Source organism: Protopterus annectens, chromosome 7.part0, assembly GCF_019279795.1.
Source record: "Protopterus annectens isolate FY-2018-M chromosome 7.part0, PAN1.0, whole genome shotgun sequence".
In the NCBI taxonomy this organism is placed as follows: domain Eukaryota; kingdom Metazoa; phylum Chordata; order Ceratodontiformes; family Protopteridae; genus Protopterus; species Protopterus annectens.
The window spans coordinates 1,091,790,929-1,091,810,658 of NC_056739.1; the positions used below are offsets into that span (position 1 = coordinate 1,091,790,929).

Below are 19,730 nucleotides of genomic sequence, written 5' to 3' on the forward strand. Positions count from 1 at the left end.
CTGCATTTTTACCTTATCTGACCAAAGCATGGGTCTTCTTTAATGACATCCTTTGATTTTACTTATGTATAATCCTCTGATTTTTTTATAAAAAGCATCTCTTACATAGCATTTTAATGTGTAACTGAAGGTCAAACATGAAATAATAGTTTATTTACTGATTTTATTCAGAAAAAGAACAGCACTTCTTAGCTATATTTCTAGCTAAGACATGAAGCTTGTGAATTCTGGCTGATAATGTGCATACACAACTGGAAATATACACAGACACACACACATGCGCGCACACACACACACACACACACACACACACACACACACACACACACACACACACACACTCACATTCGCTTCAAACAGAATCAGTACACAGTTTAACATGGATGCTATAGAAAAACACAGAAACTAAATCTTATCAAACAGCTATGAATGCATACCCACATTTTATATCATTTACCTTGTTTCTTCTTGGAATAAATTATTTTATTTTATTTCATATGTACTTTGTGACGTGATGTTTATACCACTGCACATTTTATGTTAATCTGTCAGAGGAAAGTAAATGTAGTTTTGCTATTACAGTGATTTTTTTTTTCTTTTGCACAAAAATGCTTATTTCTGTAAAACACGAAATAAATTAAAAAAAGTCTTTGGTATGCTTTACTGAATAATTGATTTATTCAAATGCAGTATAAAATCAACAGATAAGAAGGGTTTATTATCTCACAATGTTTGAAAAGGATTAACATTTACGACAGTCTCTAGTGAATGCAGCATATTCTGAAAAAAAAGTTGAGGTCAGACTTTCCTTCTATGAGCTGCATTAATTATATGTCACTCAAAGAAAACAATTTGCATTAGTTGAAAACAGGTAGCAGCTTGTACCAGATGATGTGTGAATCAGCCTTTCTTTTGTATGTCAAAATCACCATAACAACGATACAATTTACAAAGTCCTTAAGAAATAGTTCATCAAATACATTGCAGCTGCAAAGAAAACCACTCTATTTGAAAGATAAGTTACAGTGGTGTACAAGCAGATGTAATCTATTACCTTTTCAAAATACTCATACCATTTGCTTTTTACAATGTATGATCTGCACACATATAAGAAAGGTTATCCAATATGATGATTATTGCTTGTTATTTTCAGGTGAAACATGCTCTAGAGGTCTGCTGAGAAACTAAGATTAAATAATACCCTTGCTAAGTTTAGTATGGAAGGAGTATATAAATCCATTCATGTGAAAATATGAGTGCAACTGACAGCAAAACCATTAATGGAGCTGTTCATTCATCCACCACGACTTTTTTCCCATTTTTGCACATGGGGTTGGGGTGTCACTGCAATAGTGACAAACATCTAGAACCAAGGTACACTGCCAGGTGGCTAGCCCTACCTCAGAGGTTCACACTCACACCTATGACCATTTTAGAGTGTCCATTCCACCTACTGCATGTCCATGGAATGTGGGAGGAAACCAGAGCACCCGGAGGAAACACACGCTAGCACATTTTTTTTAGCAAACTTTTATTTCTCTTTGCTAATTATTCAGTGCTTCTTTCTTATGCTTAGTGAAGAATTGTGGGAGGCATTAACATCCAGAACATATGACTTGATGGTATTAACCCAAGCCCATTTGCCCAAATTGAGAAAGGCACAGCTACTTCTCTGTAACAGACTGCCCTAAAGGCTACCGGCAAATGACAATGGGATGCAGTTTTCATAACAATATTTAAGACACGTGAATTTGTACAGCCCTGATGTCATACTTGTATTAAAGTAGAAATGAAACTGAAAAACCTCCCTACCCTGTGTGAGAATCTATGTTTTCCACTACTATGATACTGCTAGTGAATACTAACAATAACATTGAGGCGTAGAAATGCATCTGTACTTTGATAATGCATTTCTTTCTCATTTTAGGATTACAGACACAACTATGGCTATTACTGGGAATGTAGTAACATGTAAAGTTCTGCGACTCACACAATCTCTCTGAAATGAAAGACAGGAATGTTACTTCAAACTAAAGGACTGGTGCTGTGCTTAATTTACTTCTGTTCCACGTTGCTATTTGTGTTCAATGGCAAGGTTATTTAATTAGGAGGTAGTAGTGTGTGGGTGGGTCAGATGGGGGCAACTTTAATTTTCATTACAGTTTCTGTAGGAGTGAATGTTAAATGTCACTGCTGAAATTAAATAATAGTACGGCAAACTCTGAAGTGGTGCACTGCTCATAACTTTAACAAATTCCAGCTGAGACTTTCAAATAACAAAGAACCTTCAGTTTGTGACACAATTTACCTTTTGGCATTCTTCTTTAAGATATAACTGAACTATGTGTACTTGTCACCGGTTAGTTTCCTCAGTTGCTCCAAAGAGCCCAAACACTGGACATAGTTGCAAATCCTCCAAAAATATACCACAAATTCTCCATAAATATACCACTAATTCTTTTTTAATCCCTGTAAAACCTTTATTCCCAGTTACAAAAATACAATAAAGTGAGTGCACACATATTCCCAGAAGTGTGCATATGATGCTTACTTTGCCCTCATCCATCACTGTGGGACCTTTGCACCCACCAGTGAAATCTGCCACTGGTCCTATTCCTAGTCCTCCAGGGTAGACCGATTCAGTGTGGAATGGTGCATTGTCTTAAACTCTATTTATCAGTCCAATAGGTGAAGAGATTACTGCCCTATCAATAGTGCAATCGATGAAGAGATTTCTACCCTATCAATAGTGCAGTAGGTGAAGAGATTACTGCCCTATCAATAGTGCAACAGATGAAGAGATTACTACCCTATCAATAGTGCAGTAGGTGAAGAGATTACTGCCCTATCAATAGTGCAAATAGGTTAAGAGATTACTGCCCTATCAATAGTGTAATAGTTGAAGAGATTACTGCCCTATCAATAGCTGGGTTACATCACTGTAGCTTCTGCAATACTTATAACTGAGGGGGCTCTAGCCAGTACTGGATGTAAATGTCTAGGCAATAAACAATTTCCTATTAACGTTTCATTAATGTGACAGAGTTACAGCGCTCTTTAGACTTTACCACCCTCCCCATTGCATTTCTTTTGCTTCTTCATCATCTTCTGCAGTATGAAATGTGTTAATTGCACTGTTAATATTCAACATAAGAATATTATCAAAATATTTTTTTTTCATTGACTTATGTCTGCAAATAACACTTTTGATCTGTCTGTCTGTCTGTCTTTCTTTACTTTCCAATGACAAAAGAATGATGGACACAACAGCAGACATATAATAACAAAGTATTCTCCTTAACTCCTTACGTGCACTGGGCCTGTAATTTGTCATTGTTTGATCAGTGTTCTACCCGAGTAAACAAACTTGAACGGTATTCAATAACATTCTTATCACATTGTTTGTGCTTTCTAGTCACTCAGAAAGATACAGTAAGTGTACATGTAGTCTACACTTTGTGGTAACCTTTATGAATTCCTGTCAATATCTAAAGCTGCAAGAATATCAGTAGGTAAACTAAAATTAGGAGGAAGAAGGTGTGAGTTATGACTGTGTTGTCTGTTCACTCAGAATAGTGTACACTTAGTGTAGGCATTACTGAATCCCAGGAAACTACTGTCTCTAAATCAAACTCAGTAACTGAAATTTTTAAACAACACAAGACAGACATCCTACAGCCCCTTATGACAGCTGGTTTATCTACAAGAGGCGACAATCTTTCTTTCACTTCACAGTTTACTGAAAATGCAATATAAAAAATGGTGAGCTGAAAAACCTAAAAAAAAATTTTTTTAGAGAGGGCAAGCCTCCCACACCTCCCAAATTATATATATCAAGTCCTTGGTTGCTTCACTATGAAAAAAAGGGGACAAAACCCAAAAAATACACAACTAGTTAACACAGTACCATACAAAACATTACATGACAGTGAAACTCACCGGAACATTAAATTCTTAACACTTAAGCAGCCGGACCAACCGTGTAGGTAAGCCATGAGGGTTGCACCTATGACTGGCTCAGCTCATTAATTATTCCTAATCTAAGATTTCTGAAAGTTCGGGGATAGAAAATGCTTATTTTGTTGTTAATAAAAGGTTAACATTCTGCAGGCCATCAATTTTCAAAGCAGAGTCTATATTTTCACTTTCTTTTGACAACCACCAGGTTAATGTTTGTTTTTCATCTTTTGTCCTTTTCACTTGTTTTACATCCAAATCTGGTCAATGACTGATTACATGGTGGCCCAAATCTGAATACAGTGTCTGTGAAATTTTAATACTGACTCACTAACTAATGGAGCAGCTATGGAAACTGGTCTGAAGTTAGGCATTATGTAGTGCTCACTAAGGTAGCACAGTGGTGACTCAATTATGTTGAAGTTAGTGACAGAAGCCCCAACACCCTTAGTGTGTCTTAATCAGTATAACCCCACATACATAAAAACTAAGAAAGTAAAATGCAAAACTAAGTACAAAGTAGCTTCATTGAATCCCTGCAGCCAAAATTATGGAGACTACAACCTGGCTGGCAGTTAGCACAGAGGACTAAAGTTCCAAACTATTAAGTAGTTGCATCCTGTGCCAAGTGTGCAAAGTCTGAATCTTTCCACCTTCATTTTTCTATACTGTAACCTTGAGAGCAAGTCACTTAACCAAACAGTGCTTTGGGGCAACTGAGAATTTGGAATAGGCTTCATGGTTTCCTGAACTGCATGCCTAGCAACTAACTATGAACCTATGAACATATAAGCAGGGCCATGCCTTATTTAGTATGGATGTTGTGTCATAAGGCAATTAGAAAATTTTCACCCAGTCCAGAGTGAAGAAATAAAAACAGGTAAATAATTACAAGAGAAACAGTGCTCTACTAGATTTGAATAAGATTTTATTTCTTAGCCAAATAGTATCCAAGCAAATCTGTTAAGCCCTCAGTTCTTCCTTACAATGATTACATGCAAAAAAGTAGGAGGTATGATATTTGTCAGCTTGGGTGGACATGGTTGACATACCATTCTGCTTTGCAAGGGCTGGTTTGCACCTGTCCCCTCTAGGCTTTTTTTATATTGGCTAAAACTTTGTCCACCCCCATAGTGCCTTTGTTAGGCCTTGCCAACCTGATAAACCTTTCAACATGGCTAAACCAATCTAGGATAATTTAGTGGTGAAACTGCTCAATGCCAAGAGTTTAAACAAAAAGACTCCATCCCCTGCAAGATCTCCTCACTCTGGAGAATATAGTGTTTATGTAGTCACTGAGATATGGTTTAAAGTCATTGACAGCAGCACACTGGGAGTGCAGGATTATAATGTCTTTCAGACATTTACATCAGTTACTGCACAAAAAGGGACAAAGGATGCAGGTGTATCTATTTACATCAAAAACATACACCTCAAGGTTGATCAAGTAATATGATGCACTTGAGCTTCTCCACATGCAATTCATCATTTTCAATGTTCCATGCCACATCTTTGCCAGTTATAGGACCTCATCTGTGACCCAGGAAACCCAGTCCTCATAGTTAAATGAAATGGAAGCACTCTCCATTCAACCCAGCATAATACTCGGGCGTGACTTCACCCACCCCACCAGAAACTGGGAAGCATACATGATCCCACATTTGCAGGCCCAAAGATTCCTGGACTTTGTCAACATGAATACCCTGGACTAGCTAGTCCATGTGACCAACAGGGTTGCTAGTATCCTTGACCTTGACCTTGACCTAGGCCTCACCAACATGGGGGAACATTACACCACACACACACACACACACACACACACACACACACACACACGCACACGCACACGCACACGCACACACACACACACACACACACACACACACACACACTAATGTTGGGAGGGTTGCCTTACAAACACAAGGTGCAGGGTTTGAGTCTCACAAGAGATAATTGGCTATTCTTACAATGGCTCACAAGGGCAGTTAGCCCTAAGCTATGAAAATGCTAAAACAATCACATTTAGGGGGTGGAGGATGGCATAATGGTTAAGGTGTTTGCCTTACAGACACAATGTGCAGGGTTTGAGTCTCACATGGGGTAACTGGCTAGGCTTAAAAAATGGCCCACAAGGGCAGGTAGCCTAGTACTAACCTATGTCCTTACTGCTACTGTTTGGTGCCAATCAGTAGAGATATCACTGGCTAGTATCATTTCATTTCATATTTATTTACGATGCTCAGCAATCTGATTGCAGTTACATGCCCCATATCACTTCCCAGCTGCACTTATATTATGCATATGGTGTCATTTCAGCTTCTAAAAGCTACAGCCTCCTCACCTGACAAGGACCTCTTACTTACTACCTCTCAACTGTCCAGATTTTTGCAGAATGTCCAGATTTTTGGCTCATATTTTTGGTTTGTACCTCATAAAACTTGTGGTTTTCTAGCAAATTAGTGGGATGATCTGAAGATTGAAGTCACTAAATAATGACATACATTTGAGTTTCAGACTTCAAATCCTTCAGAAAAAGTATGTTAAAACAAACCCTGTTACTCTTGCAACTTTCTATGTTTATAAGAGCAATGTTAAAATATGTCCCTATTTTTGTTCCTTTGTCTGTCTAATTTCTCAGGCTTTGTCCAGATTTCTTGTATTAAGAGGCTGAGAAGAATGTCTCACTTCCATCTTCATTTTGTGGCCAAACACAGTTGAAGTAATTTTGTGTGGAAAAAGTGCAGTGATATCAGGCATTGATGTTGACATTGTGAAATATATGACCACGTAATGTAATCAGCCTAATAACACTGTGATAATGTCATAACCTAAAAAATTATGATACAAATTCTCACTACAGTAGTCCTGTCTTGGACATTCATAACTTTCTTTAAAATGATGAGTCCGTTACTTGCTGGCTATGAGTATATGATACTATTATAATAGATAACTGGGTGTTCTTATGTACCTGAGTGTACAAAAATATACAGTACAGTTATGATGAAGCAAGTGCTATTATATGAACTTGAGCTCAGAACATTACAACAGAACTGTAGGTAACACATATGTGTCCTCTGCCCAAGGGCATGTCTGGAACAACTATTTAATTTTTTTATTTGTTTATATTTGTTAATTGGGACAAACCTTTAAACTGCCCCTATTATGGAGGAAAGTTCCTATTTCAGCCCTGATTTAACCCTACTCATGATGCACTTATTTTGGAGGTATGTCTCAATTTTCAGGCTTGATTTACTCCTCCACATAATTTTATGAATCTCCCCATCATCACACATGATCTTTGATGCTGTCTAGTACACAGACAGCCACACTACATGACTAACATAATAGTGGCACCAATAATTTAAAGAAAGAGGGCACACATCTTACATCTCCCTTTTTTGAAAGCAAAAATAAATGACCTGGTGATAGAATTTTGCATAGCATTTCATTAAAGTCTACAGATTTTGTATTGTCTCTTTGATGATGTGCTTACATTTTTTATTCGTTTTTGTCAGTGTTTTTTTTTAAACAATGGTTTCTGATTAGAATCCTATATTCCTAGCTGAAGCTGGAAGAATTATGTGCAATTTAGTATTCAAATATTATGCTAATTAGATGTCAAGATTTTTTTGCTGGATGTATTTACTTTTCAAGGGTGTTTGTACTGATTTTTGATGGCTGCAGGTTGAGAGTTATGAACAGGGGTAGGGTACAGATCCACATGGATGTTTTTTCGGGCTGAGATAGCGAGCACGGCATGGTTAAGTGATTTGCTAAGTCGCAACATTAGGCAAATGAAGGCTGAGGGAATCAAACTCTGGACTACATGAAGCAGCATGTTAACAGCTGATAGCCTTGATTCTCTGTATTAACTGCATGTCTGCAGTGATGGATGTAACATTTGAAGCAAACCATTTATTTGTTTGCTTGTTTGTTTGTCTGTTTGAATATCTCCCAGGAGTCATATAGTACAGATGATGATTACTCAGGACTAGTGTTAAACTGCTCAGGAATGTCCTCAAGTTGATGGAGACATCACAATAATTTATTTTGAATTGCACTATATTCTTTACACCACACCAAACTGTTGTACACCTCAGACTCTTCCATATTGTTCATCAATTTAGGGCTAGAATGCATTTTTACTTTGCATGTACAGGACTGTAGTTGAATATAGAGCACTCCTGTTCTATACTTTGACAGTATTATTTTTCTGATTTTATGAGCTTGTAAAAGTACTATTTAGCAGTCTTAACATACTGATTACTGATTCTGTGGGCATGCTATATAGTTGCTACAGACTCATATTCTGAATCTATAATGCTATATCATTTAGCAGTTTGACAATATTACCAAGGAAATAACTCATGAATATAGGCAGTATCACGTAAAGAACACAAGATGGCTTTCTTGCAAATGTCATTTAAAGCAAAAACTGAGTTACTGGTACTCTGAAATGCTTAAGGTAATAACATAGTATTCCCTACAAAATGAGACACTAAATGGTTTCTCTGGCTAGTCACCTGGAATTAAGGAGTCTTAATTGGCACATCCCTTCACTTCCGTTCTATCTCATCAGGCAGTCAACCACTTATTACCCTTCACAGACACACCACATGCTCAGATAATTACTCAAAATTATAATTTCATAAAGATCAAAAATGCATTTCTGAAAAAAATGTGTATCTGCAGTTTCAAAGTGTGTGCAGTCAATGTAGTGTCCACCAGCAACAACCTAACAGTCAGGCAAAGGAAAGATATAAAACCCTGTCTGTTCATAAATGTGTTTATTTCCAGAATATCTATAACTGCTTGCATTCATAAATTATGAAATGTTAAGAGGTAGGGAATTGTTTTATTCTCAAGTACAATACCTTAAAATCTTCATGACTTCAAAATCTTGGGTTGAAATAAATCAGCATTTTTAATAAATAAGCTGCCTGTTCCTCTTCATGTGCTATTTTTACTTTCACGAAGAAAGCACTGAAGAATTACACACAATGGCAGCAGGAAAAGACTGTTATTCTATGCAGTCTGCATAAAATCACACATCATCTATATGCATTATTAGCAGTGATTTATCCCCTGCAGACCCAAACCCTAACTGCATTCCCTGTTGACTACACACCTAAATAAGATGAGGTCCCAAGGGCTGTCCCACACTGGCAGCTTCTGTACTAAACCAATACACAGCTTCACGGAAATGTGCATGATTTGGAACTTATTCACATCACATTCAATCCTTCCCAGCATTCTTTTCCACATGTGATCTTAGGGTCGTGACACTGTAGTCATGCAAAACAGTTTCCTGCAGTGTTTGTTTATTGCTTTGTAGAACTTGAATATTGGTACCTCCCCCCCCCCCACTGGTGTTTTGTGGGCACGTGTGTGTGTGTGTGTGTGTGTGTGTGTGTGTGTGTGTGTGTGTGTGTGTGTGTGTGTGTGTGTGTGTGTGTGTGTGTGTGCAGTGTATTTAATAATTCATTCCTTTCACCAAGCTGCAGTGGGAAGAAATTGCGGTCATGGTACAGATAAGCTTAAAAATGCTGCAAAGTTAATAGAGCAAACCTGGAGCCATGACATGAGGGCAGCTACTGAATGGTTAACTGTGTTTACATAAAATCAGCTTTCCTGCTTACACGTTCTCCATCAAAATAAACTACTGTCTTAAGCTCAGCATACACATGTTCTTTCGTGGGAAGTGTTTGTGAAAGGCACGTGCTTATAGCTGTGTTTTGCAGCATGCATTAGAAATTAGTTCTTATACTGCTTCTGTTTGAAGAAAATGTTTATATTTAAAAGACAGAGAGCGTGAGAGAAAATTGATTATATGTAGCTGTATTGGAACTGACATTCATTTCTTACCCTTTACAGGGAAAGCTTACGTCAGTGCTCAAAACATCTGTGTCAAAGTACCCAACAGCACCTCAAACAATTACTAGCCAGCGTGAGATTGTTCTGCCAAACCAGCAACCTTTCAGACTTGCCCAGGTTGGATTATTCTAATGAAAGTACAAGACAAGGTATGTGACAAACTTTATTTCCTGATTTTTTTTCTTATCTGTTTTGAATGCAGAATTAAAGCTGCAGTTTTTTTTTTCTTTTTTTCTTTTTACCACAGACTGCTCAGTCAGTTTTCCAACAATATTTTTATGTCATTCTTTGACTTATAATAAATGTGTTGTGGTGTCTCATATTACAGTAGTTACTTTTACTGATATTTTTGTAATTACAGATTTATATCATTGTAAGTTTACTTCCTCCAGTCATGTTAATAATTCATTATGAACACAAATGCTAGATGTATTTTACAGACAGGATGTATACTTTTTGGATGCTAAATAAATTTCTAAGGATAACTATTTCATTTTACTGGTAGGCATCTCTAGTGTAGTAAAACGTGAAACTATCAAACCTGTGTGCATTTAATTTCAAGAATTTGTGGCAGTAAAATAGTGCAATAACATTTCTTACTGAAAATAGAGTACAATGTCTATCACATTCAGCTACTTTAAAGAATATGTGATAAACAGCAACACCTTGGGTTCCACATAATTAGGAAAAGCTTCAATGTGCAAAGTTAGTTATCTTCAGTGATTGTTGCTAAGTATTGTTTTTATATTGGTCTTCCCTCCCGGCATCCCTGCATCTCAGGTAAAGCTTTGTAGATATATCATCTGACACTTTCAGTAGCTGATTATGTTCACATGACCCAGTATAACTAAGTGATAGTACATATTGCATGTAGTTCCGATGCACATTCATTCTTTAAGTTCCCCAGGAAAGTGCAGCTCAGTCAGCTGAGCCACAGCTACAAGGAGGTACTTAGGACCTGGCCTAAACGTACATAAAGGTTAGCAAAAGAGGAAAAATGAGAAATAAGTGTTTCAGAAAGTTACTGATGTGGAGGTTTATGTCAGGAAGGCAATGTCAGTCAAATCTGAATTACTAGGTCATTTATTAACACAGACAGGATCATTGTTATATGAAACCTCCCCTTTACTTTGTGCTTTACTGTATATCTCAAATATTATGTGTAGAACTCACAGATGGAGATTAAATGACCAGATGGCTGAGGTATTTGCAGCCAAAGAATACCCACAGGTAGCATGTGAGATGAGGTAGCTACCACAAAGAGGTCAGCAGATGGTTCTCACAGGCACAACCACTGTGGCTTAGATTCTTATCAGCTGACATGTAGGTGTCATGAATGCGAAAATGCACCTAGTAAAGGCTGGCCGCAAACACTGTAGTACATGGGTTTAACAGAAAGAATATAATGTCTAAGGGAACATCTGAAATAACTAGAGGAATGATCTTTTGTAAGGTAACTTGCTTTTGCAACAAACAAAACATGCAGGCTTGTCTATATTGAAATGATTAATGCTAGGGCTTAGCAGAGTCTGGGAAAAGACCAGGTATCTACAACTACAGAAAGGAAGACAGAAGTGATAATGATTATATGCAACAATTTGAATTACGGAGTAAAAACAGTAAAGGCAAATAAACACTGAAGCATATTACTGGGGAGAGCAGCAGAAAGTATGAGTTTACTGAGATTATATGAAGTTGTATCTGATTTTATCTTAACCACTGTGTGAATTATGGGAGCTGATACCCTAAAAGAACATACACCCTTTAGGAAAGAAATCCAAAGAGCAGTGCTGATATGTGAGATGCAGCAGAGTAAGAACATGGGGGGGGGGGGGGGCTTTATGGTAAGTTCTGTACTCCATTATTCCAAGGTCAGAAGATCAGTCCTGACATCCAGTCACTGTCTATGTGACCTCCAGTCACTGTCTATGTGACATCCAGTTACTGTCTATGTGATGTCCAGTCACTGTCTATGTGACGACCAGTCACTGTCTATGTGACTTCTGCATCTTCTCCCCATGCCTATGTAGGATTACCCCAGTCTCTTCCCTTATTACAAATGCATGTCTGACTAATACTCTACACTAAACTGTTCAGCTATGTTATTTTATTTGTACTTGCCCTGTGGCCTGGAATGTGAGTGGAAGGTGTCCATCAACCAGACCACTTAGATGACAAATCAAATAAGTGTGAGAAAAAGGTAATAAAAAAATAAATAAATAATAAAGGTGATAAAAATACCAATTTTTATCCTAACTTTTAAAATACAGAAGATATAGAAAATTAGGTGTTATGGCATTCTTCTGACCAGTCTGCGAAATAAAACTGAGCTTCCTAGCATCATTTCTGTCTTCCTCTTTCTTCATTTTCATTTGGCATTTTTTCTCAAGCCTGCTTTGCACTTGACACATATTACTTATAAAGTTTGTCTTAGTTCTGGCTCCTTCCTTTCCTGCGGTGAATACACATTATGATTCCTTTGCTCATTCAGATATGACTTCCATTACAGTGTCTGTACACTTTTTGCTGTGCTTTTCTCAATCTTTCTACTGAGAAGGTTACCCCCAATACAGAATGCTTCACTCCACCTTAGGTTTCACTGTAAGCAGTAAAATGGCTGACATCATTCTTACTCTTCTTACTCTGACACTCACTAAACAACCCAAAATGCTGCATACCTATGATTTGCCTTTTTATACTGTTTAACCTCCACCATCAGGTACTCGGGTATGAACTTCTTTGGGCTATCCTGTATAAGCCATTGCATGATTGACCTGCACAATACCAGCTTACCTGTTTCAAAATGGATGTGGTTTGGGAGAAGGTGGTCAGGAAGAGAAGGTTTCTGTGTCCTAGAAGTAGCTGCTCTTCTGCACTGAAAAAAATGATAAACAGCCATGATGCCTAGTTAGCCTCTAGTGGCAGCTGAGGTACTGTATGCAAGTCACAATATATAGAAGGGCGTAGGTTATAGAAAAGCTTATGCTCATGCAACTGTCTGGATGGCCTTCATTGATGTCAGTGCATACAAAATCCAAGCAGGGGAAGGGACAAAATGCAGACCCTGTTAAAGTGGTTAGCAGCTGGATGTACAAGGCACTGAATCCAAGTCATGGTCTAACTTTGATGCAATGGGCAGCTGTCAAATTTTGTCACAACTTATAGGTGCAACAAAGTTATATGGTATGCCACAGGCCTTTATCAAATCTTAAGATGTCCATAATTTCTCCAGGTGCTCTATGCCTCCTCATATTTCTGTGAATATATTTCACATTTTATAATTAGACCATCTAGATAGCAACAGATGAGACCCTTTCCCATTTCAGCACTTTTCTAGCATATATCCTTCTGTAAAAGAAAAAGCATGTGTTTACCATTTTGGAACTTATTAAAGTCACTTGTTAATATATCACTTAGAACAAACTCATTTTCAATTACTGACACTAGAGTGCAGCATTACAGGCTGTTGTATTCCTCAATTTGCCATCTTTCATATGACATGTTAAATCCAGCCTTCATCTACCTTAGCTGGTGGTAGTTTAGGTGGGTGTAAAAGATCCCTTCACCCTTATCGAAATAAGTGGGGATCCTTTATCTTACACAATATAAAAAAAATTTACATTTTTACAAAACCTACATATTTACAGGCAAATATATATACACATTTCTATTTTTTCTATTTATCATTTTTCTTATGACATCTTCATTGTTATTCTTCCATAATTCATCCCCACTCCTTCTTCCACAACCATAATCTAATTTTTTGCATTATATCTACCAAAATCCATTTTCTATTAAACAATTTTATTCAATCTTTTATTCCAAACAACCCATATTCCATAAAATAAATTATCAACCCTTCTTATATATTATTTCTTCTTGTTCTTATAGTATCCATACATAATTATATTCATATCTACTTTGTCATTAATGTTCTCAAAACCTTTTTCTTCAGACAACTTTTTTCCAGAGTTTCACCACTCTTTTACATTTAAAAAAAATCCTTTGTTGTCTTGTCCTCCCCAAAAATCAATATTCTTTCAGCTTTCTTTTCATACCACATATTCCCCTTTACTGTAACTTAATTATTACCAGTATCCATAGGAATCTCTGACACTCCATTGTCTTGGAATACCACTTTTTCCTGACTTCTTCTGGTAACTTTTCCCATGGATTTACATAATTTCATTATTCTACCAAATCCTTCTATATTTCTGTATATCATCAGTTTTTAATTTCCATGTTAATATTTTTCTTGATCATTTTTAATTTCTCTGGTTACATATTTTTTCTCTTTTTCTTATTCTCATCATCTCCCAGAACTTCTTATATTTATATTTAAACATTATTACTATTAATTTCGCAGTCTGTTCCTTTACCCACTTAATATGGTATAAAAAGCAACTTGTTTTAGTAACCCCAATCCTCCTTCATCTTCATTCTTATTCCACACACCTCCTTTCACTAGGATTATGAACTTCAAAAATGATTAGTATTAGTCCCTTCTTCTGATCTTTCTTCTTGAATGCATTCTCTCCCTCCTCATTTTTCCCCTCCATATTTTTAACTATTCTTCTACATGTTCTTCTTCGCCTACTTCACCCTCTCCCCAGCCTCTTGTTGTCCTTCCTTGTATATGTTTTCTTCCATTTCCCATTCTTTTTCATTATTTAATGCTTTCTCTTGATAATCCATCCAAAAGTGTCCCTTTTATTGCATAACCTGCATTCAGGCATACATCTTCTTGCTGTATGTCCTTTCTCCCCACATTGGTTACATTGTACCTTGCCACAGTCATTAATTAAATGAGAAAAGTCCTCAAAAAAGAAATGTAATTTAGGCTACCCAGGATATCGTAATATCCCTCTATGACCAGCCACAAAAATAAAACTTGGCAAATCTTTCACCATGTGTTTTTTTTTTCACATTTCAAAACAGCTTCTAACCTCTACCCTCCATCTCATAAGTTTATTTATTTTATTTTATTTTTATTTTACATTTGTTGACCGGGATGGTCCGACTGGATACATGTCCATTTTCAGCGGAGGCCCGGGGAGAAAAGCTCCACAGAGAAAAAAGTTACACTTTCATTTATATACAGATAAGTACACTACCTAATGCAAATACATAAAAATTCGAGGTTCACATAAACAGAATCAGTGATACACATAAATACTTCACAATTGTATTTAGATACATTATAGTTGATATTCTAGGTTGATATCCCATTGCTTATAGAGTCAAGTCAGGCAATGGGGAGCTTGACTTCATAGGTACCCATGATGGTGGAATTAGGGGGTGTGCGCTTACAAATTATTTGGATTAAGGGGACGAAAAAAACACCTAGTCAAACAGGTGGAGAATACTACTAGTTGTGTGTCAGAGAGAACTAGTCTGGGTTGTTACATGGGCACAGCCAGTGTTCTTTAAAAAATTGTTTAAGATTGTTTTTGAATAGATATTGGGATGTAGTAAGTCTTAAATTATTGGGGAGGGAATTCCAGTTTCTCTCATCTCTCACTTTCACAGTAATATCAACAGTTTCACACAGACCCTGCATGCATTTTCCAACATCGTCTTCTTCTAGTTCATCGTTTCTAAACAACAAAGTAACATTTTTTAAAACATTTATTACCACAAAACAAATTAAGTTATTACCACAGAACAAATAATTGTTCCACAGACAAACGTCCTTTTTTGTTATACAGTTCTAGAAATGTCATCATCAGCCCATCAGTTTCAAATGTTAAATCACAAAAGGTCTCTATCCCACTATGTATAAAACACCACATTACTTGAACTTTAAAAACCAGAGCAGTTACCAGACTGACCCATACATAACATCTGCCTGTTACAGTGTCATTTTGTGTTCTTATTCTCTTCTCTTTTTTTAAAAAACTGTTTTATTTACAGTTTGCTGCTGCTTTCCTGTTTTGATCCTCTTGTCACTGCTGCATAAGTTATAGTTACTGCGTTATCTGCTGTCACTAAACCAGGCACCGTCTTGGTTTGTTTCTGCTTTTTTTATTATTTTCAGTCACGCTGCACAAGTTTTAACTGCTGACCTGCTGCATTCCCTACTGCCACATCACCTGGTTCCTTTTCCACATACACACTGAAGAAGGGACTTTTCCCGAAAGCTTTCTAGAGCAATAAACTGGTTTCTGACTGACTTTGGGTGTCCGTTATTTGGATTTGCTTTGTTCATTGTTTGTCCTTTTCCACATTACCATCCTCAGCACTTCCAAGAAAGTCATCTGCCATCTCATTCCATGAAACAGCGGAACTCTCACCTGGATCATCCTGCTCCATTGATTTTAACAGAACATCATCTGCAAGCCTTCCTAGTGCCAGTTCTTTTATCTGCACTATTATTTAACAGACTTGCTTACTACCAGACAGAAATCTTTATTTATATTCTGAAGGTCTATATTGAACAAATTTATCTCCAAATTCGCACTTTCCACCTCCAAATTCTCCATATCGTTTTTCTCCTCTGTGTTGATGCTTCCTTGGGCCTTGCTGCTGTAGGAGCCCTCCTTCACCATCTAGCAGTTCCAAAGTGTAGGGAAACTTCACTGCTGCGCTGGCTAAATTGCCCCTATTCAATATAAATGCTACCTCAGATCTGTCCGGAAGAATGCCACCAACCGTATTCTCCAGACCTCTGGGATACACCTTTGTCTCCATACTGCTATAAGTAACATCTGGAGCCATTTCTCTGTTGTCTTACTTAACATCTTTATCATATCTGCTGTGACCTCATCTGGGCTTGCTGCCTTCCCTGACTTCATTTTCTTTAGTGCTGTTCTTATTTCTTCTATAGTAATCTCCTCCTCTTCTTTAATTGTAGGCTGTCCCTAGGGCAACACAGCCTCTGTAGGGTTTTCTTCATTCAGAACCAGCTGGAAGCCCTCATTCCATCTGCCTTTGATGTTCTGTGGACTGACGAGCTGGTTGTTGCTGGCATTCCTTATGATGAGTGTCTGACTCTCTTCTCTATCTTTCTGTCTTTACCTTGCAACCTGATATAGTTTCTTTGTGTCATCCATGCAACCTGATATAGTTTCTTTGTGTCATCCACTGAGTCACTTTCCAGAAGCTGGCTGAATGCCTCTAATGCCTTGTTCTTTGCTACTGCAATGCCTCTCTTAGCCTTTTTGTTAGCCAACAAGTTTTCCTTCCTAGCCTGGTCCATCTTTTCTATCTCCTACTTTTTTCTGCACCCCTTCTTTCTTTTGATGACTTCCTGGACTTCTGTACTACACCACCAGCTTTCCTCATGTACTTTATTTCCTTATCTGGCTTGACCTCAAATCTGTTCCATAGTCATCTCACATGCTTATTTCTTCTTCCTGATGTGCTAAAGCCCTGAGTAATTCCTTAAACTGTTGCACTTTTTCTCCAGTCAACTTCCAGGTCTTCAGCCTGGTCTCTGTTGACCTTAGTGCCTTCTCTGACCACTGCTTTCAGCTGAATGTGGCAACCAGTGGTTTATGCTGTAAGCTAAATGTTTCACTGGGGATGACTTTGCAATCACTGTTGCTAGTACCTCCACTCCCCTTTTCTTACTAGGAGGAAGTCGACCTGAGTTGCGTGTTGCCTACTCTTGCATCTGGTCTTGTGACTGTTTCTCTTGCTGAACCATGTGTTGTTCACCATCAAGCCATTTGCTAGACAGAAGTCTAGAATGGCATCTCCTTCTTTATTCTTGTTGCCCCACCCATGTGGACCCAGGCAGGCCTCATATCCTGTTCAGTCTGTCCCGATATGTGCATTCAGGTAACCCATTATCAACACCAATCAATGTTGTCCTGTTTATCTAGTAAGTTCAACTGCTGTCTAACTGCACTCTTTTCCTCATTATCACAGCCCTGCTGTGGAGCACAGGCTGAAATAATAATAATAATAATAATAATAATAATAATAATAATAATAACTGGAGTCTGACTGCCATGAGTCTGTCACTAATTCTGAAGACATCTCTCTCTATCTTCAGAAACCTCTCCCACCACAATTCCCAGGCCATTTCTACCCTGTCCTCCTCCTGAGTAGTAGACTCTGGATCCCAAGCCAAGTGACTTTGCTGCACTGCCCTTCCATCTTGTCTCCTGGATACATAGGATGTTCAGCCTTCTTACCACCATGTCATCACTTCCAAGCTGTGTCCTGTCACTGAACTTACATTGAATGTAACAATTCTTAGTTCATGTTTGGCAGGTTGATTGGTTTTACATCCAGCTTCATTTCAACAGAGCTATTCCATGTAACCCAAGCTGGGCAATTGGACACTGGCCGACCATAAGCTTATTGACCCAAGGCTGATGGGTTTTTATGGCAAGCATACACTAAGCTATAGTGGCACATACACCCCTCCCACCATTATCATGGGTCTCTGGTGTAGGTCAGAGTAGGCTGCCTCCTCAACACACTTATCACCAGCAAATACCCATGCCGATTTGGTGGCATCAGTCGACATGACGGAATTACCCAGAGCTATATTTTACACCACTGAGTAATTAGCCCGGTCACTGCATGAAGTTTGTGATCTGTGTTCTCCTATCTTGAGGATACTGATCACCACAATAGACGCTCAAATTGGGTGGTCAATACAACTCTTCTCCCTATAGGGCACCATCTAGAGTCTGTACTGCTGTCCACAACTCTGTTTTTGGGTGAGTTTGAGATAGAAATAATGAGCATGTTTTTGGAAAGTGGGAGAAACCCCACAGATACACAGAGAAAACATTCAAACTGCATACAGGCATTGGCCAAAGGTCAAGATCAAACCTTGCACCTTGTTCATGGAAGGTGAACACTTTAACCATTATGCCAGCTCTATTAACATATCTGTCCACATACACATGACAGCATATTTGTGTGACTGTGCATGTTTCTGCAGGGCTATAGTAAAAAGAGATCCAGTTTCATGCAAATTAGTTTTCATTATATAAACCAATATTAATTAAATTGACTGGAAGCATCACAAAACAGACAGAATTTATGAGGTTAAAAACCTTGCATGTAGACATAATAATCTGAGTGAAGTACTGCATTAAGGAATGACAGAAGATTTTCATGACTCATGACAAAAAGAGCAACCAGTATCCAGCAGAGATTGCAACTCAAATGTGTGCTCTAAGAGTGACAGCATGTACCTGAAAAACTATCAGCAGTTCTACCAGAATAAACAGCTACACTGAAAAAGGGTATTATAGAGACACCTTGCTGTGTATTTTCTTTACTAAATCAAATACAGAGGCCCTTCTTAATTAATTCCAGGCAGAGAGATAGCTCTGGGCATTGCGGCTGGGCTGAAAGTTTCAAAGTACTTGCCAGGGGAAGTACAACTTTTATGTCTCACCTATCCATGTTATCTAATAAATACTGCTTATCTGGTTTGGAATTGAGCTATTTTCTAGCAATTTCTAGTGAAATAAACAAGATATGAGTTGATGGAGAGATGCTTAAATGTGCTGAACACATATACCAGAGATCAGCAAAGTATTGCGATATTAGTCAGCTCCTGCCATCTGGGCTTGACAAATGTCATATTACATATGGTAGTGATGAAATGAGGATATGGTATGTTCATGTGCAGCACTCTATGCGAATGCATTTTGCTGTTATGTAACAATGAATAGTGAGGTCTGTCTCAAGTGCAGCATTCATTTGTCAAGATAACATCACCACATTTTGCTGAAAGGAGGTCACTTGAGAGAACAGCTAGACATTGTACAACTAATTTGATACAAATGACATAATCCACACTTCCTGTTACATAAGAATTGAACCATCACATCTAAAGACACTTATTACAGCCTATGGAACAAAAGTCAAACAGAAAACATTCTTAAGTTTGTTTCCGTTATATAGGGAGTTGCAGGCTTATCATGTCT

The 19,730-nt window shown here is 37.8% G+C and overlaps 1 protein-coding gene across 4 annotated transcripts in view; it reads left to right on the top strand.

Moving 5' to 3' along the window:
* Window positions 1-19,730, top strand: part of CORO2B (coronin 2B) — a 1,242,233-nt gene that overhangs the window by 422,203 nt on the left and 800,300 nt on the right. For all 4 annotated transcript variants that reach the window (XM_044077673.1, XM_044077669.1, XM_044077671.1 and 1 more), the window contains exon 2: window positions 9,832-9,980. In XM_044077673.1, the coding sequence (XP_043933608.1) occupies window positions 9,963-9,980 (18 nt within the window). In that variant the 5' untranslated portion in view covers window positions 9,832-9,962. The remainder of the gene's footprint in view (window positions 1-9,831; window positions 9,981-19,730) is intronic.